At 44.9% G+C, this 20747-nt stretch overlaps 1 protein-coding gene across 2 annotated transcripts in view; it reads left to right on the top strand.

The window, feature by feature from the left end:
- Positions 1–5864: 5864 nt before the first annotated feature.
- The window catches only part of LOC137372332 (transmembrane protein 41A-like), a 34521-nt gene continuing 19638 nt past the window's right edge, over positions 5865–20747 (top strand). For both annotated transcript variants that reach the window (XM_068036187.1, XM_068036188.1), the window contains exon 1: positions 5865–6102. In XM_068036187.1, the coding sequence (XP_067892288.1) occupies positions 5966–6102 (137 nt within the window). In that variant the 5' untranslated portion in view covers positions 5865–5965. The remainder of the gene's footprint in view (positions 6103–20747) is intronic.

Raw genomic sequence — 20747 nt, forward strand, 5'->3', positions numbered from 1 at the left:
TCTGACAGTCCCCTTCACTTGACCTAGAGTAATCAAACATCTGTTCCTAACCTCAACATCCGTCATGTCCCTCTCCTCGGTGAATACCGATGCAAAGTACTCGTTTAGAATCTCACCCATTTTCTCTGAGTCCAAGCATAACATTCCTCCTTTGTCCTTTAGTGGGCCAATCCTTTCTCTAGTTACCCTCTTTCTCCTTATATATGAATAAAAGGCTTTGGGATTTTCCTTAACCCTGTTTGCTAAAGATATTTCATGACCCCTTTTAGCCCTCTTAATTCCTCGTTCCACTGCTATGTCCAGACTGGCCAAGAGAGTGTGGGAAAATGGCGCACTGACACGGAACACAAAAGTCCGAGTGTATCAAGCCTGTGTCCTCAGTACCTTGCTCTATGGCAGCGAAGCCTGGACAACATATGTCAGCCAAGAGCAACGTCTCAATTCATTCCAACTTCGCTGCCTCCGGAGAATCCTTGGCATCAGGTGGCAGGACCGTATCGCCAACACAGAAGTCCTCGAGGCGGCCAACATCCCCAGCTTATACACCCTACTGAGTCAGCGGCGCTTGAGATGGCTTGGCCATGTGAGCCGCATGGAAGATGGCAGGATCCCCAAAGACACATTGTACAGCGAGCTCGCCACTGGTATCAGACCCACCGGCCGTCCATGTCTCCGCTTTAAAGACGTCTGCAAACACGACATGAAGTCCTGTGACATTGATCACAAGTCGTGGGAGTCAGTTGCCAGCGATCGCCAGAGCTGGCGGGCAGCCATAAAGGCGGGGCTAAAGTGTGGCGAGTCGAAGAGACTTAGCAGTTGGCAGGAAAAAAGACAGAAGCGCAAGGGGAGAGCCAACTGCGAAACAGCCTTGACAACCAATTTTAACTGCAGCACCTGTGGAAGAGTCTGTCACTCTAGTATTGGCCTTTATAGCCACTCCAGGCGCTGCTCCACAAACCACTGACCACCTGCAGGCGCTTACCCACTGTCTCCCGAGACAAGGAGGCCAAAGAAGAAGAATGTTAAATGTTGGTGTTCAGAAGGATTTGGTTGACCTTTGTACATGAAACACAGGAGGTTAGCATGCAGGTACAACAAGCAATTAGTAAGGCAATTGTTATGTTGGCCTTTATTGCAAGGGGGTTGAAGTACTGGAATACAGGAAGACCTGCTGCAATTGTGCAAGGTTTTGGTGAGACCACACCTGGAATACTGTGTACAGTTTTGGTCTCCGTACCTTAGGAAGGCTCTACTTGCCTTAGAGGGAGTGCAATGAAGGTTCATGAGATTGATTCCTGGGGTGCGAGGGCTGTCCGAGAGGGGAGTTGAGTAGAATGAGCCTATAATCTCTGCCTATTAGAAAAGTGAGAGATGACCGCATTGAAACATATATGATTCTGAGAGGGCTTGACAGGGTAGGTGCTGAGAGGCTGTTTACACTGGCTGGAGAGTTTAGAACTAGGGGGCATAGTCTCAGGTTAAGGGGTCGGCCATTTAGGATTGAGATGAAGAGAACTTTCTTCATTCAAAGGGCTGTGAATCTTTGGGAATTTTCTACCTCAGTGGGTTGTGGATACTCAGTTGACGAGTATATTCAAGACTAAGATTGATTTTTGGACTCAAGCAATAGGGGGATCAGGTGGGGAGGTGAAGTTGGGGTAGAAGATCAGCCATGATCTGATTCAATGGCAGAGCAGGCCCCTGCTCCAACTTCTTATGTTTTTAACTTTAGGTTTGAGCCACCTCTCCCATCTTCTCTCAGAGAGCAACTGTTGGTAGCAGAGGACGGCTGCACCAGGGCTGGGTGGGGCAGAGGAGGGAGGAATCCCCTATTATTAGGCAGACAGCAGGGTGTTCTGCGCCCCTTCCTCCATCACATTCTTTGACCACGGGAGCCTTCTCCTCTTTGCAGATTTTCCATGCAGCCCTCCCACTCTGCTATTCTGTTGTAATCATTTACACCTCCCCTAAACCCACCTTTTGTTTCTTCATTGTCCCATTACCACCCGCTTTCGTCTTGCACCATTTTTTGTCTTTCTGCTGTCCACTCTGTCACAGGCCTTCCCTTTAGCTCTTTCCATGCCCCCCCCCCCCCCTTTCCCTGGCTCAACTTACTTAAAAGCTGTTCATCTTGCAGTTCTAATGAAAGGTCATCGGCCTGAAGCATTAAATCTGTTTCTTTCTCCACCTGCCTGGCCTGCTGAGTATTTCCCACATTTTCTGTTTTCACTTTATATTTACTTTTTAACTTTAAATGTAATTGTATTAAATCTCCTCAGGCATGCAAAAATAAAGGTGCCTCAATAACAACAGGCTTGAGGTTTCTGCAAGATTTTCTTGTCAGCATGTAATTCTCACACGGTGCAAGTCATCAGACTGCGCTATTTATATCACAGTCTTGGTCAGCGGGCTCTTTTTATACACCTCCCTTAGGTTGTTGTTGTGCCCCTGCCCCTCGTGCTCAAATGCGTCAAGTTATTTCAGTTTTTCTCAATGCGCATCTCTGGAGCTGAGCTGCGGTTAGAAACGGTCTTGTTCAAAGCGCTATTTTAATCGTAAAACGCCAGATGCAGCACTAACTGTGTTAAACTGAACTGTGGCCTGTAATGATTTTAAATGGCATAGACATTTTTTTTGATAACTCAACTTTTCTCCCCATCTTTCCTGTGGGTGCTGACTTCCATACTGGGTTTCACCAGCACCAGTGTGTGAGAGGCATCACACACATTCCCTCTGAGGCCATGTGACCTGCTAGCTGCTGCACTAGCTGAAAGTAGTGACTCAGCACAGACCAGGAATTAAATTTATGGCCTTGGGACGTTCTCCCACGTTAAGTGTGCCACATCAATGCCAGTTGCCGTTTTTGAAGTTATTATTAATCTGTATGCCCCAATTACACCAGGTGTCAACTTTAATTAACAGCTGTCAGGGGGAAAAAGTCTTTGAAGAGCGTTAGAGTCTCTGCAGATGCTGTTATCCAAAATTACAATAAAGTTATGGTAACAATAATTATGCAATGCACCAAGCATTCGTGAAATGAACTGGACAAGTGCATTTCAAAACAGTTGCGCCTCAATTATTTGTGGTGAGTTTTGGCAAATACATCTTTTAATGTGCCATTCTAAATTTTCCTGGAATTCTATTTGAATGCCTTCAAACTGTACGGGACTGGAATTACAGAGTGACACTGTGTGGACACTGGAATTACAGAGTAAGACTATGCAGGGCACTGGAATTACAGAGTGAGACTGTGCAGGGCACTGGAATTACAGACAGAGACTGTGCAGAGGCTGCGGTTACAGTGTGAGACTGTGCAGAGGCTGCGATTACAGTGAGGGACTGTACAGACACTGCGGTTACAGAGTGAGACTGTACAGACTGTGGTTACAGTTTGAGACTGTGCAGACACTGCGGTTACAGTTTAAGACTGTACAGACACTGCAGTTACAGTTTGAAACTGTGCAGACTCTGCAGTTACAGTGTGAGACTATATAGAGACAGCGGTTACAGTTTGAAACTGTGAAGACACTACGGTTACAGTTTGAACTGTGCAGACTCTGCGGTTACAGTTTGAAACTGTGCAGACTCTGCAGTTACAGTGTGAGACTGTATAGAGACAGCGGTTACAGTTTGAAACTGTGAAGACACTACGGTTACAGTTTGAACTGTGCAGACTCTGCGGTTACAGTTTGAGACTGTACAGAGACTGCGGTTACAGTTTGAGACTGTGCAGACACTGCGGTTACAGTTTAAGACTGTACAGACACTGCAGTTACAGTTTGAAACTGTGCAGACTCTGCGGTTACAGTGTGAGACTGTACAGAGACAACGGTTACAGTTTGAAACTGTGAAGACACTACAGTTACAGTTTGAACTGTGCAGACTCTGTGGTTACAGTTTGAGACTGTACAGACACTGTGGTTACAGTGTGAGACTGTCCAGAGACTGCGGTTACAGTTTGAGACTGTGCAGATGCTGTGGTTACAGTTTGAGACTGTACAGACACTGCGATTACACTGTGAGATTGTACAGAGACTGCGGTTACAGTGTGAGACAGTCCAGACATTGCAGTTACAGTGTGAGACTGTACAGAGACAGCGGTTACAGTTTGAGGCTGCGCAGACACTGCGGTTACAGTGAGATTGTACAGACACTGCAGTTACAGTGTGAGACAGTCCAGACATTGCGGTTACAGTTTGAGACTGTGCAGACACTGTGGTTGCAGTTTGAGGCTGAAATAAAAACCGAAGAAGGGTCACTGACCCAAAATGTTAACTCTGCTTCTCTTTCCACAGATGCTGCCAGACCTGCTGAGTGGTTCCAGCATTTCTTGTTTTTATTTCAGATTTCCAGCATCCGCAGTATTTTGCTTTTATTACAGTTTGAGGCCGTACGGACTCAGGGGTTATGGACTCTACACTGAGCTCTGAGATTGCAATGGGAATTTGCAACCTGGGTCCTGCAATTGGGTGGGATCGGGCTGTACAGCGGGGTCTGGGATTGGATGGGATCGGGCTTTGCAGTGGGATCTGGTTGGATCGGGCTGTGCAGTGGGATCTGGGATTGGATGGGATCGGACTGTACAGCGGGATCCGGTTGATCAGGCTGTGCAGCGGGATCTGGGATGGGATCGGGCTGTGCAGTGGGATCCGGTTAGATCGGGCTGTGTAGTGGGATCCGGTTGGATTGGGCTGTATAGTGGGATCTGGGATGGGATCTGGGATGGGATCAGGCTGTGCAGTGGGATCCGGGATGGGATTGGGCTGTACAGTGGGATCCGGGATTGGATGGGATCAGGCTGTGCAGGGGGATCCGGTTGGATCGGGCTGTGTAGTGGGATCTGGGATGGGATCGAGCTGTGCAGGGGGATCCGGTTGGATCGTGCTGTGTAGTGGGATCCGGGATGGGATCGGGCTGTGCAGTGGGATACGGGATTGGATGGGATCGGGCTGTGCCGTGGGATCCGGTTGGATCGGGCTGTGCAGTGGGATCCGGGATGGGATCGGGCTGTACAGTGGGATCCGGGATTGGATGGGATCGGGCTGTGCAGTGGGATCCGGTTGGATCGGGCTGTGCAGTGGGATCCGGGATGGGATCGGGCTGTACAGTGGGATCCGGGATGGGATGGGATCGGGCTGTGCCGCGGGATCCGGTTGGATCGGGCTGTGCAATGGGATCTGGGATGGGATCGGGCTGTACAGTGAGATCCGGGATTGGATGGGATCGGGCTGTGCAGCGGGATCCGGTTGGATCGGGCTGTGTAGTGGGATCCGGGATGGGATCGGGCTGTACAGTGAGATCCGGGATTGGATGGGATCGGGCTGTGCAGTGGGATCCGGTTGGATCGGGCTGTGCAGTGGGATCCGGGATGGGATCGGGCTGTACAGTGAGATCCGGGATTGGATGGGATCGGGCTGTGCAGCGGGATCCGGTTGGATCGGGCTGTGCAATGGGATCTGGGATGGGATCGGGCTGTGCAGTGGAATCCGGGATTACAGGGGATGTGGGTGGTCGTGCGCGTGTCACCCTGGAATCTGAAATAAAAACAAGAAATGCTGGAACCACTCAGCAGGTCTGGCAGCATCTGTGAAAAGAGAAGCAGTGTTAACGTTTCGCTCCGAAGAAGGGTCACTGACCCGAAACGTTAACACTGCTTCTCTTTCCACAGATGCTGCCAGACCTGCTGAGTGGTTCCAGCATTTCTTGTTTTTATTTCAGATTTCCAGCATCTGCAGTATTTTGCTTTTATTATCACCCTGGAATCTGCCCGGCTGCGGTTGCCACGGTGACTGTTCCGGTTGCCTTGGCAGCCCGGCCATTGTGACGTCACGGTTATCGCGCGCGGCCCCTGGCCCGGTGACGCAGGGCAGCGGAAGCGCGCGTGCGCGCTGAGAACCTCCGACTTGGACCTGCCGCTTTTCCTGGTTTAGCTGTGCCGCCGCCGGCTTACCGTGTACCGGGGTTCATGTCGGCCAAGTCTCCGCTTGGCTTGTTGCTAATATTCGGCGCTGCCACAAGCTATCTGTATGTGCTGTCCAGCAACCTGCCCCATGCAGCGCACGGCCGGGAGCCATTGAGTGACGAGGAGAGCCAGGAGCCCAGGTAGGCCGCGGCTCTGGTCCTGACTCTGGGGATGGGGAGAGGGGCGGTCACCCTCGCTCTGGAATACTGGGGCCTGGTGAAGCTCTTGCAGTTATATTGTGGGTGGGGTGGTGAGGGCCCTCGGTGCTGGAGAGAGGGCGGGTGAATGAGCACAGTTTCAGGCTCCACTTCACCCAGTGCCGTCCCAGGATGTGCCAATGAAGTGAGTGCTCTCACTGCTCTGTTGTAGGAAAGGCGTCAGCCAATTTGTGCACAGCAAGCTCCCATAATTAGCCATGAAGTGAAAGACCAGGTAATCTGTTTTGGTAATAATGCCAGAGACTGGATCGCATAAACTCCCCTGCCCTTCGAATGAAATAATGCCATGGGATTGCTTTATATCCCAGAGAGGGCAGACGGGGCATGGGTTTAACGCCCCACTGCGGTGAGAGTGGTACTGACTTAGCCAGCCACTAGTTATGTGTCATCAAAGTTCCTAGTTTCAGGAAAGTGAACATTAAATGGGAACTTATTGGAGCATGTAAAAAAGGTAATGTGGGGGACTTTAATCTGCATATAGACTGCGACAATCAAATTGGCAACAGTGGTGTAGAAGATGAGTTTGTACAATGTTTTCATGACAGTTTCTTGGAGCAATCGGGTTCGATTCTGGGTACTACCTGTGCGGAGTTTGCAAGTTCTCCCTGTGACCGCGTGGGTTTTCGCCGGGTGCTCCAGTTTCCTCCCATAGCCAAAGACTTGCAGGTTGATAGGTAAATTGGTCATTGTAAATTGCCCCTAGTGTAGGTAGGTGGTAGGGAATATGGGATTACTGTAGGGTTAGTATAAATGGGTGGTTGTTTGGTCGGCACAGACTCGGTGGGCCGAAGGGCCTGTTTCAGTGCTGTATCTCTAAATAAAAATAAATAAATCATATGAATTAGCTTAACGGCACAGAAGGAGATTATTTGGCCCATCATGTCTGTACTGCCCCTTTGATGGAACACTCATACTTAGTCCCACACCCCTGCTTTTTGTCCATAACCCTAAATTCCTCATTCTCAAGTACCTGTACTAAAATTATTTATGGAATCAGCTGTCACCACCTTTTCAAGTAGAGCATTCCAGGTCCCAACAATTGAGTGAAAAAAAAATCTTCTTTTCTCCCCTCTAGATCTTTCGCCACTGATTTTTCAATCTGTGCCCTAGGAGCCTAGCAGGAATAGGCCATTCAGCCCATCAAGCCTGCTCTGCCATTCAGTCAGATCATGGCTAATCATCTACCTCAATGCCACTTTCCTGCACTATCCCCACATCCCTTGATGTTATTAGTGTCCAAATATCTATTAATTTCTGTCTTGAACATGCTCAATGATTGAGCTTCCACAGCCCTCTGGGGTAGAGAATTCCAAAGATTCACCACCCTCTGAGTGAAGAAATTCTTCCTCATCTCAGTCCTAAATGGCCTGCCCCTTATTATGAGACTATGTCCCTGGTTCTAAACTCACCAGCCAGGAGAAACATCCAATCTACATCCACCTGTCACACCATGTAAGTTTCAATGACAGAACCTCCTTTTCTTCAAAACTCTCGAGAATACAGGCCCAGTTTGCTCAATCTCTCCTCATAAGACAATCCCGTTATCCCAGGGATAAGTCTGATGAACCTCTGTTGCACTCCTCCTATGGCAAATATATCCTTCCTTAGATGAGGAGACCAAAACTGTACACAATATTCTAGCTGTGGTTTCACCAAGGCTCTATACAATTGCAGCAAGACCTCTTTACTGCTGTACTCAAAAATCTTGCGATGAAGGTCAACATACCATTTGCCTTCCTTATTGCTTGTTGCACCTGCATGCTAGCTTTTAGTGACTCATGGACAAGGGCACCCAGGTCCCTTTGGACATCAACAGTTCCCAACCTCTTACCGTTGAAGAAATTCTCTGTCTTTCTGTTTTTTCTACCAAAGAGGATAACTTCACAATTATTCACATATTCCATCTGCCATGCTCTTGCCCATTCACTTAACCTGTCCAAGTGCCCTCAAAGCCTCCTTTCATCCACCTCACAACTTACATTCCCATCTAATTTTGTGTCATCAAATTTGGAAATGTTACATTTGGTACCCACAAAGAACAGTACAGCACAGGAAAAGGCCATTCGGCCCTCCAAGCCTGCGCCGATCATGATGCCTGTCTAAACTAAAACGTTCTGCACTTCCGGAGTCCGTATCCCTCTATTCCCATCTTATTCATGTATCTGTCAAGATGCCTCTTAAACATCGCTATCGTACCTGCTTCCACCACCTCCCCCGGCAGCAAGTTCCAGGCACTCACCACCCTCTGTGTAAAAAAAAAAAAACTTGCCTTGCACATCCCCTCTAAACTTTGCCCCTCGCACCTTAAACCTATGTCCCCTAGTAATTGACTCTTCCACCCTGGGAAAAAGCTTCTGACTATCCACTCTGTCCATGCCACTCATAACTTTGTAAACCTCTGTCAGGTCGCCCCTCCACCTCCGTCGTTCCAGTGAAAACAATCCGAGTTTATACAACCTCTCCTCATAGCTAATACCCTCCAGACCAGGCAACATCCTGGTAAACCTCTTCTGTACCCTCTCCAAAGCCTCCACATCCTTCTGGTACAATTGCGATCAGAATTGCACGCAATATTCCAAGTGTGGCCTAACTAAGGTTCTGTACAGCTGCAACATGACTTGCCAATTTTTATACTCTATGCCCCGACCAATGAAAGCAAGCATGCCGTATGCCTTCTTGACTACCTTATCCACCTGCGTTGCCACTTTCAGTGATCTGTGGACCTGTACGCCCAGATCGCTCTGCCTGTCAATACTCCGAAGGGTTCTGCCATTTACTGGATACTTCTCACCTGTATTAGACCTTCCAAAATGCATTACCTCATATTTGTCCAGGCGGCGCAGTGGTTAGCACCGCAGCCTCACAGCTCCAGCGACCCGGGTTCAATCCTGGGTACTGCCTGTGTGGAGTTTGCAAGTTCTCCCTGTGTCTGCGTGGGTTTCCTCCGGGTGCTCCGGTTTCCTCCCACATGCCAAAGACTTGCAGGTTGATAGGTTAATTGGCCATTATAAATTGCCCCTAGTATAGGTAGGTGGTCGGGAAATATAGGGACAGGTGGGGATGTGATAGGAATATGGAATTAGTGTAGGATTAGTATAAATGGGTGGTTGATGATCGGCACAGACTCGGTGGGCTGAAGGGCCTGTTTCAGTGCTGTATCTCTAAACTAAACTCCATCTGCCATTTCTTCGCCCAAGCCTCCAACCGATCTATATCCTGCTGTATCCTCTGACAATCCTCATCACTATCCGCAACTCCACCAACCTTTGTGTCGTCCGCAAACTTACCAATCAGACCAGCTACATTTTCCTCCAAATCATTTATATATACTACAAACAGCAAAGGTCACAGCACTGATCCCTGCGGAACACCACTAGTCACAGCCCTGCATTCTGAAAAGCACCCTTCCACTGCTACCCTCTGTCTTCTATGACAGAGCCAGTTCTGTATCCATCTTGCCAGCTCACCTCTGATCCCGTGTGACTTCACCTTTTGTACCAGTCTGCCATGAGGGACCTTGTCAAATGCTTTACTGAAGTCCATATAGATAACATCCACTGCCCTTCCTTCATCAATCATCTTCGTCACTTCCTCAAAAAACTCGATCAAGTTTGTGAGACACGACCTCCACTTCACAAAACCATGCTGCCTCTCGCTAATAAGTCCATTTGTTTCCAAACAGGAGTAAATCCTGTCCTGAAGGATTCTCTCCAAATTTCCCTCCCACTGACATAAGGCTCACCGGCCTGTAATTTCTTGGATTATCCTTGCTACCCTTCTTAAACAAAGGAACAACATTGGCTATTCTCCAGTCCTCTGGGACCTCACCTGTAGCCAATGAGGATGCAAAGATTTCTGTCAAGGCCCCAGCAATTTCTTCCCTTGCCTCCCTCAGTATTCTGGGGTAGATCCCATCAGGCCCTGGGGATTTATCTACCTTAATGTTTTTCAAGACGTCCAACACTTCCTGCTTTTTGATATCGACATGACCCAGACTATCTACACACCCTTCCCTAGACTCATCGTCCACCAAGTCCTTCTCCTTGGTGAATACTGATGCAAAGTACTCATTTAGTACCTCACCCATTTCCTCTGGCTCCACGCATAGATTCCCTCCCCTGTCCTTGAGTGGGCCAATCCTTTCCCTGGCTACCCTCTTGCTCTTTATATACGTATAAAAAGCCATGGGATTCTCCTTAATCCTGTTTGCCAATGACTTTTCATGACCCCTTTTAGCCCTCCTGACTCCTTGCTTAAGTTCCTTCCTACTGTCTTTATATTCCTCAAGGGCTTCGTCAGTTCCCTTCCTTCCAGCCCTTACGAATGCTTCCTTTTTCTTTTTGACGAGGCTCACAATATCCCTCGTTATCCAAGGTTCCCGAAACTTGCCAAACTTATCCTTCATCCTCACAGGAACATGCTGGTCCTGGATTCTAATCAACTGACGTTTGAAAGACTCCCATATGTCAAATGTTGATTTACCCTCAAACAGCTGCCCCCAATCTAAATTCTTCAGTTCCTGCCTAATATTGTTATAATTAGCCTTCCCCCAATTTAGCACCTTCACCCGAGGACTACTCTTATACTTATCCACAAATATCTTAAAACTTATGGAATTATGGTCACTGTTCCCCTACTGAAACTTTGACCACCCGGCCGGGCTCATTTCCCAATACCAGGTCCAGTACGGCCCCTTCCCTAGTTGGATCCAAATCATTTATATACCTTCTGAACAACTGTGGCCCCAGCATTGATCATTGTGGTACCCCACTAGTAACAGTTTGCCATCTTGGGAATGCCAGTGGAAATAGTTTTTCTCTACTCTATCAAAGCCTCTCATCATCTTGAAAACTGCTATTAGGTTATCTCTCAATGTTCTCTGTTCCAAGGAGTTGAGATTACACACTTTTGAGGTGCTGGGAAAGAACGTTTCTTTGTTGTTGTATTATGGACATATTTTTCTAATATTTCTAATGACATCCAACACAAATTTAGTTGGATTATGCTTTTATTTTAGTTGGATTATATTGTTCTTCAAAAATACGAGGGAGCTGCGTGCCAAGGCTGCAAACTGACATTTCTCAGCTTACTGCTGAAATTTGTTTAACCAGAGTTACCCCACAAGTATGTTTATCCTGAGCAACAAAATCAGCAATTGTGTTACAATCACAAAATGCTGGGAAAACACAGCAGGTCCATCAGTACCTGAAAAGAGAAAATTTTAATGTTTTAGATAGAGGCCCTTTGTTCGAACTTGTCTTTTCTCATTTCAGGTGCTGATGAAGCTAATGTCTATTTCCAGCATTCAGTAGTTTTTATTTTGCCACCCTCCAGTAAAGTGATCAGAAACAGCTAAAGACACTGTCGTTGTGTGCGCTTTTGGCTATAAACAGTGTTACTCCAATTTCAATAAAGTGTAATTCTAAGTGTGTGTGTATCTTTGCACTTTGTCCCCTTGAACTGAAAGATGCAAGTTGGAAAATTAGTTCATAGACTTTGTCCTTCCAAATTTAGGTTATGTTTGGAGAGAGTGGATCACTAGAGTGCAGCATTGGTGTGCAGGCCTGTCACTATAACATTGGGATATCGTACTGGTGGGTACAGATCTGTCACTATAACACTGGGCTACAGTATCACACAGGTCTGTAACTGTGTAATACTGGGGTACATTATTATATAGGTCTGTCATTGTATAACATGGGTACAGGATTGGTGAATACAGGTATATGTGCCAAAATAGACCTGTCTGTCTGTCTCTGGGGGGAAATTGTGGTGAGGGTAGGTGGAGTACATGAAGGGATTTGTAAACAAAGATGATTTTGAATTCAGTGCATTTAAGGGAAAGGAGCCAATGGAGGTCAGCAAGGGCAGGAGTGATTGACAAGTTGGACAGGACTATTTTGGATCTCCAATGGATCCTGGAACTGCACCTCCCATTCTATCACCTGTGGCAGAGTCTTCACTAATTTTTGTTCTTTCTCCCCAAACTCATCTTCCTGGTTACTTCTTGAAATGAAGCCTTTGGTTAGGTCTTCTAAATGCACTTTACCACTCAGTCTTCATTTCTCCTGTGTGAAACGTTCTGATATGCTTGCTAGGCTAAATGCACTAATTCCGACATTACCACAGTGACTGCACTTCTGAAGTATTTCATTGGCTGCAAAGTGCTTTGGGATGCCCTGACGTTTTGAAAGCTGCTAGGTAAATGAGAGTTTGTTCCTTAAATATGAGCTGCTGTGTCACCTGGCCAATGCATTGTAAAGGTTTCTGTAGACATATAATCTACTCTTTCCTGGTTGTATATCCCAGTACAGTTAGCTTTTTAACTGCTTCACCACATTATCTGGTCACTGAAGGTGACACGTCTTCCATTACTCCTGTGTGTTTGCCTTATTCAGTTGATAGATTAAAAGGCAAGTCCAAACCACGCAATGTGTGATACTTTATCAGTATTAAATTTCATTTGTCTGTCCAATTATATTACAAACTTATCCTATTAATCTGAACTGATATGTTCAGCAAGATGGAAATTCAGTAGCCCTGGAGTTGGAAAGTAGGACCACACTATATTGAGCTCTGGCCAAAAAAACCTCTGGTTTTTATGGAGTCCTTCCAGCTACCCTAATGTTAAATGCCTCACCCTCCTGCAGGTATAATGCCTGAAGAGAGACTGAAGCAGTCAAACCCTGTGCATTGCAGAGCGACAGGCAGGCATCAAGGCTGGGAGGACCCTCATTGAATATCTGGAGTTTCCAGGTGCAGTGGTGATATAAAGATTAAGGTTAATTCAGGTGCTCCTTAAAACCTAACTCTTTTACCAAGTTTTTGGTCACCTGTCCTAATATTTATGTGGCTTGCTGTCAAATCTTATTTGGTAATTTTCCGTGTAAGTCCTCCGGACATTTACTTAAAGGTGCCAAATATATGCAAGTTGTATTAAAGACAACATGTTAAAAGTACAAATAAAGGGCTATCTGAGGACAGAAGGTGGAGAGAGTAGGAGTAAGTGGATGTTTCCAAGGATCTATTCTTAGCCTCCTTTTATTTCTCATCTACATACTACCCCTTGGAGACGTCGTCCAAAAACACATCAGGTTCCACGTGTACGTTGACAACACCCGGCTCTATCTCTCCACCACCTCACTTGACTCCCTCCACTGTCTCTGATTTGCCTCACTGCTTGACCAACATCCAGTACTGGATGAGCAGAAATTTCTTCCAACGAACAATTAGTGAAAATTGAAGCCGTTGTCTTTGGTCCACACCAAGATCTCTATTCCCTGACCACAATTTCCATTACTCTCCCTGGCAACAGTCTGTAGCTGAGCCAGACTGTTGGCAACCTTGAGATCCTGAGATGAGCTTGCAACCACTTATCTGCTCCATCACTACAACTGCCTACTTTCACCTCCGTGACATCGTCCAACTCTGATCCTGCCTCAGCTCATCTGCTGAAACCCTCATCCGTGTCTTTGTTATCTCTACACTTTACTATTCCAGTGCTCTTCTGACCAGCCTCCCATCTTCCATCCAACATAAATGTGGGCTCATCTTAAAGTTTGTTGCCTTGTCTTAACTCACCAAGTCTTCACCCAATACCCCTGTGCTTGTTGGGCTACACTGGCTCCTGGTCTGACAGTGCCTCCATTTTGAAATCTTCATCCTTGTTTGCAAATCCCTCAATGGCCTTTGCCCTCATAACTCTGAAACTGCCTTACAAGCCTTTGTGATCTCTGCACTCCTCTAATTTTGGCCTCTTGTGCATCACTAATTTTAATTGCTGCACTGTTGGCAGCTATGCTTTTAGTTGCCTTGATCCTAAGCGCTGGAATTCTCTCGAAACCCCTCCACCCCTCTACCCATTTAAGATGCTCCATAACACTCACCTCTAACCAAGCTTTTGGTCATCTGGCCTGATACCACCTCTTGTACCTCTGTTTAAAAAAAAAATGATGTTCTTAAGCACCTTGGGACATTTTGCCATGTTAAAGGTGCAATGTAAATGCAATGTGTTTTTCATTAGCAAGATATAGCTACTGAGCTGTTAAAGACATCTGTCTCTTGTTTTCCACATGTACAAGTAAACTGATTTGGGATAATCAAAATTTGTTGACCATTCAAAATTAGGCAGTGTAGCAAATTGAGAGGAAGAATAGAGCAGATTACAGAAGGATATAGATAATTTAGGAGATTGGGCAGGCAAATGCAGTTCACTAAATCAATGTGAAGTACCTTTAAAAAAAAAATAAGGACAAGGATTAGTAATATGTAACATTCTCAGGGAGGGGATGAGAAGAGAGATCTAAAAGGATCGACACAGCTCTTTCACAGCTTTAAGGGCAAATAGAATGCTAGGTTTTATACATGTAGACATTGACTATGAAAAAGAAGGAAATAAAGATTTGATTATCTACTAAATGTTTATTTGGCTACACATAGCATTCACCAGAATCTATGTGGAGTACTATGCCCAGTATTCAGTAACGTGGAAATAATGAGTCATGGGCAAAGTGCGATGATACTAGAGACTAGGCAGTAAACGTGACTCCAGGATGGTGTATTACCTCCCTGGTGCCAGGATCAAAGACGTCATGGAGCGGCTGCAGGGCATCCTTCTGGGGGAGGGTGAACAGCCAGAGGTCGTGGTCCACATTGGTACCAAAGACATAGGTAGGAAGAGGGATGAAGTCCTGAAAACAGATTTTAGGAAGTTAGGAAGGAAATTAAAAAGCAGGACCTCCAAAACAATAATCTCAGGATTACTCCCAGTGCCACATGCTAGTGATCATAGGAATAGGAATAGGAGGACTGATGGATTGAACACATGGCTGGAGAATTGGTGTAGGAGGGAGGGCATCAGATTTCTGAGGCATTGGGATTGGTTCTGGGGCAGGTGGGATCTGTACAAGATGGATGGGCTACACCTTAACAGGACCGGTACTAATATCCTTGCAAAGAGATTTGCTAGTGCTGTTGGGGAGGGTTTAGACTAGCTTGTCAGGGGGATGGGAACCTGCAGGGTAGCTCAAATTGGAAGGAAGTAAAGCTGGTAACAGGAGGTAGAAAAGTAGCAAGTGTCATTAGAAGGCAGGCAAAACAAAGGCGAGCATCAACTAGGCTTAGAGTGCAGAATGTTAAGACAACAAGGTTAAGGGCAGTCTACTTGAATGCACGCAGCATTTGCACCAAGGTAGATGACTTAAAGGCCCAAATAGAGGTAAATGGATATGATCTAATTGCCATAACAGAAACGTGGCTACAGGGTGATCAGGACTGGGAACTGAATATTCAAGGATATTCAACATTTAGAAAGGACAGGCAAAAAGGAAAAGGAGGTGGTGTTGTGCTGATAAGGGATGGGATAAGTACATTAGTAAGGGAGCATCTCAGATCAGAAGAACAAAATGTGGAATCTGTTTGGGTGGAGCTAAGAAACAGCAAGGGACAGCAAACGTTGGTAGGAGTTGTTTATAGGCCACCAAACAGTAGTAGTAGTGTGGGGTATGGCATTAATCAGGAGATTAGAGAAGCGTGTAGCATGGGCAATACAGTAATCATGGGTAACTTCAATCTGCACATAGACTGGGTAAACCTAAAGAGCACTAGTCTGTGGAGGACGAGTTTCTGGAGTGTTAGGGATGGTTTTCTAGAACAGTATGTTGAGGAATTGACTAGAGAACAGGCTATTTTAGATCTAGTATTATGTAGTGAAAAAGGGCTAATTAATCTTGTAAAAGAACCTTTAGGGATGAGTGACAATAATATGATAGAATTTTACATTGTTTGAAAGTGAGATAGTTCAATCTGAAGCCAGGTGTTAAATTTGAACAAAGGAAATTATGAAGGTATGAGGGACAAATTGGCTGAGGTGGATTCGGAAAATACGTTAAAAGGTATGACAGTACATAGGCAATGGATAGTCTGCAAAGAAATATTACATAGTTTACAGCACCTATACATTTCTTTGAGGCACACAAACCCCAAAAGTAAAGGTAGTCAACCGTGGATAACAAAAGAAATTAAGGGTTGTATAAGATTAAAAGAAAAGGCATGTAAAGTTGATAGAAATAGTTGTAAACCTGAGGATTGGGAGGATTTTAGAACATAGCAAAGGAGGATGAAGAAACTGATAAAGAAAGGAAGAATAGAATATGAATGTAAGCTAGCAAAAAATATAAAAACGGACTGTAAAAGCTTCTACAGGTATGTAAAAAGGAAATGTTTGGCTAAGACAAATGTGGGTCCATTATAGGCAGAGTCAGGAGAATTAATAATGGAGAATAGAGAAATGGCAGAGAAGCTAAATGATTACATTGTGTCTGTCTTCACTGAGGAAGATACAAGAAATTTCCCAGAATTAGAGATCCAAGGGATTAGGGGAAATGAAGGATTGAAGGAAATTAGTATTAGTAAGAAGGTTGTATTGGAGAAATTAATGGGGCTGAAGGTTGATAAGTCCCCAGGACCTGATATTCTACATCCCAGAGTGTTGAAAGAGGTAGCTATGCAGATAATGGATGCATTGATGATTATCTTCCAAAATTCTATAGATTCTGACGCAGTTCCTGCAGATTGGAAGGTTGCAAATATCACCCCGGTATTGGAGGGAGGGAGATAGAAAACACGAAAATACAGATCTGTTGGCCTTACATCAGTCGTTGGGAAAATGCTAGAAGCTATTCTAAAGGATGTGATAAATGGACACTTGGATAATAATGATCTGATTGGGCATAGTCAACATGGATTTATGAATAGGAAATCATGTTTGATGAACTTGTTGGAGTTTTTTTGAGGATGTTACTAACAGAATTGATAAAGGGGAGTCGGACGTGGATTTTCAGAAGGGTTTTGATAAAGTCCCGCACAGGCGGTTGGTTTGCAAAATCAAGGCACATGGGATAGGAGGTAATATACTGGCATGGATTAAGGATTGGTTAACGGGCAGAAAGCAGAGAGTAAGAATAAATGGGTCATTTGCACTTTGGCAGACTGTGACTAGTGAGGTACCGCAGGGATCAGTACTTGGGCCCCAGTTGTTCACAATATATATCAATGATTTGGATGTGGGGACCAAATGTAGTATTTCCAAGTTCACGGATGACACAAAATTAGGTGGGAATGTGTGTTGTGAGGAAGAAGCAAAGCGAGTTCAAGGGGATTTGGATAGACAGTGAGTGGGCAAGAATGTGGCAGATGGAATATAATGTGGAAAAATGTGAGGTTATCCACTTTGGTAAGAGGAATAGATGTGCAAAGTATTTCTTAAATGGTAAGAGATTAGAAGGTGTAAAGGGACCTGGGTGTCCTCGTCAGTAAGTCACTGAAAGCTAACATGCTGGTGCAGCAAGCAATTAAGAATGGTATGTTAGCCTTTATCGCAAGAGGATTTGAGTACAGGAGTAGTGAAGTCTTGCTTCAATTGTATAGAACCTTGGTTAGACTGCACTTGGAGTACTGTGTGCAGTTTTGGTCCCCTTACCTTAGGAAGGATATTATTGCCATAGAGGGAGTGCAACGCAGGTTCACCAGACTTGTTCCCGGGATGGTGGGATTGTCCTATGAAGAAAGATTGGGGAAACTGGGCCTGTATTCTCTAGAGTTTCGAAGAATGAGAGGTTAGCTCATTGAAAGCTGCAAAATACTTAAAGGGATATACAGGGTAGATACAGGTAAGATGTTTCCCCTGGTTGGGGAGTCTATAAGCAGTGAACACAATTTCAAAATAAGGGGGAAAGCCACTTAGGACAGAGATGAGGAGAACTTTCTTTACTCAAGGGGATTGTGAATCTTTGGAATTCTCTACCCCAGAGGGCTGTGGAAGCTCAGTCATTGAGTATGTTTAAAGCAGAGATTGACAGATAACTAAATGCAAATGACATAAGGGGATATGAGGATAGAGTGGGGAAAAAGGCATTGAAGTGAATGATCAGCCATGATTGTATTGAATAGTGGGGCAGGCTCGATGGGCTGAATGGCCTACTCCTGCTCCTATATTCCTAGATGAGAGGTGATAATTACAGGCATTATAAAACTGCATCATTGTCCATGAAGCATAGAAGGTAGTGGAGCAATTCGAGAAAGTGAATGGTGACCGACTGTTTTTGCTGGTTAGTAAACCGGTAACACAATTACATAGAATATTCAGAACAGAAACAAGCTACGTGGCCCAACCAGTCCATGCTGATGTTTATGCTGCGTTCGACCATCCTCCCATTCTTGCTCATCTAACACTATCTGCATAATCCTGTATTCCCTTCTCATATGCTTTTCTAGCTTCCTCTTAAACGGATCTATACTATTCACCTCAGCTACTTCCTGTGGTAATAAGTTCCACATTCTCACCACTCTCTGGGAAACCAAGTTTCTTCTGAATTTCCTATTTGATGGTGACTTGTTGGCTTCTAGTTTTGCTGTTCCCAAGTGGAAACACTCTGTGTCGACTCTTTGAAAACCCTTATGAATTTGAAAGACCTCTATTATGACCCCCCCCCAGCCTTGTCGCTCCAAGAGTAAAGAGACCCAGCCTGTGAACCCTTACCTGATAATTATAACGTGGGCACAAATTGGGGATTAGTATTGAAAGCGTAAAGGAGGATGTTAGAAGGAGTAGTTTAGCACAGGTACCAATTGAAGTCTTAATCTTGAACTGGAGAGGGAATTAAATAAGCATGATAAAGGGTGTAGGGTAACAGCAGAGAAATGGATCGGAATAGATGGAGCTAACACAGTTGTCGAAAGCATACTACAATTTTTGTGTTATCGCCACGTGGTGAGGGCTGTAGCTGGTTCACACTGTTCAACTCCCATCAGACCGCAGCAAGTGTTTTTTGTTATTAGGATTTAACCCCGTTGTGTTTTATTTGTCAAATAAACAGACAGCGGCAGGTTTTCTTGTAGGTTTAAAACAGGATTAATTATATATTAAGCAATATGCCTTATCCTGAAATTATCGCAACGGCACCCACTTGCGTATTCACTCGCACGTACACAAAGAAGCGACAGACAGGAAAAGGGATAAGTGGTTTTTAAGTGAGGTAGGGTTTCAAGGTTCGCAGTAAAACTGTTGAATTCTCTCGGAGGTCAAGCTCTCTTTGGTTGCCTGAGATGTTGGTTGAAAGTTCAGTTTGAAGACAGAGGATCACTTTCAATTCACTGCTGCACAAGTTGAAAATGTAGAATTCACAGCAGGGTGCCTTCCTTGGCTTGTTGGATTTTTTTCCCAGCTCTTAGCTGGGCAAGCTTTTGGTGATGCTTCTTCCTGAGTGTCTCAGTCTCCCTATCTCTCCAGGGAGCTACCTTTTAAGCTCAAAAATGGTTTCATACCTTTGCCTCTGTTGGGAGACTGTTTTTCCTCCCTGTAGTGACCAACAATGGCCCAGGATGTGGCTACTTCACACTTTCTTTGTTTCCAAAGAACCCATTCAATTCAAAAATGTCTTGATGGGTTTAGGATGGGTGCAATTGACACCTCTTTGTTTTGAATGTATTCTTTTGTTCGTGCCAGCCAGTAGACAGCTTGAATATACCAAGCCAGGTCTTTTAATCTTCAGTGGCCATTTTGGAGCACATTGTTCACTTTTTTTAAAAGGTCAATTTTTATACCTCTTCAGGATAAGTTCTTGTAGTTTCAGTCGCTACACTTTGTGAGCGTCACACTTGTGATTCAGTGAAATCTGAAGTTTTGATAGGCCAGAATCTGATATACTGAGTTCACACTATAAATTTTTTTGCAAATGTTGGCTGCATTCACTATCTCAACTGCACTCTATCAGCAGAAAAATTATGATTGACTAACTTTTTGTGTCCATGTCACAGCATTAACAGCTGTGTGGCTGCACTCAACATTTCCTGTTTCCCCCCCCCCCCCCCCCCACCCTCAGTCCAACATTACCCCTCATGAGCAAAGAGAGGAAGAACTTAGATTTACATAGCACTTTTCACGTCTTGCATACATCCCAAAGTGCTTCAGACAGTGAATTGCTTTTGTTTTTGAAGTGCAAGACAACAAGCAATTTTCACACAGCAAGGTCCTCAAACAGAAAATGAGATAAATAATCAGTTGATCAGTTTTGGTGATGTTGGTTAATGGCTGAATATTGTACGAGGATACAGAGACGCAATGGGATCCTTGTAACCAGCTGGGCAGGCAAGGCCTTGGTTTAACGTCTCATCTATCCTCTTTTTAAAATAATCTTTTTATATTCGATTCCTATTGTTTTTAGTTTAAGTCTTTTGTGTGGAACTTTGTCAAAAGCTTTTTGAAAGTGCAAATGGATTGAAATGGAGGAATATTGCTTACTTTATTTGCAGCATTTTCAAAGAAAGGGAGTAAGTTTCTTTGGCTAGATCTTCCCCATTAAGCCATTGTTATACAGATGCTCCTTTGAATATTAGGAATCATTGATATTGTACTGAAAGGCTTGAAGTTGGCTGGGAAACCCAGTCTTTCCCAAGAGCTATGGTACTCTTCACCTTATTCAATGCAATACACATTTAAAAACCAAGCGATGTCAATTGATTCCTACTTCTTAATCTATTTGTTTACAATCTTGATGGTTTTCTGCACT

The sequence above is a fragment of the Heterodontus francisci genome, chromosome 7 (assembly GCF_036365525.1).
Source record: "Heterodontus francisci isolate sHetFra1 chromosome 7, sHetFra1.hap1, whole genome shotgun sequence".
Classification (NCBI taxonomy): Eukaryota; Metazoa; Chordata; class Chondrichthyes; order Heterodontiformes; family Heterodontidae; genus Heterodontus; species Heterodontus francisci.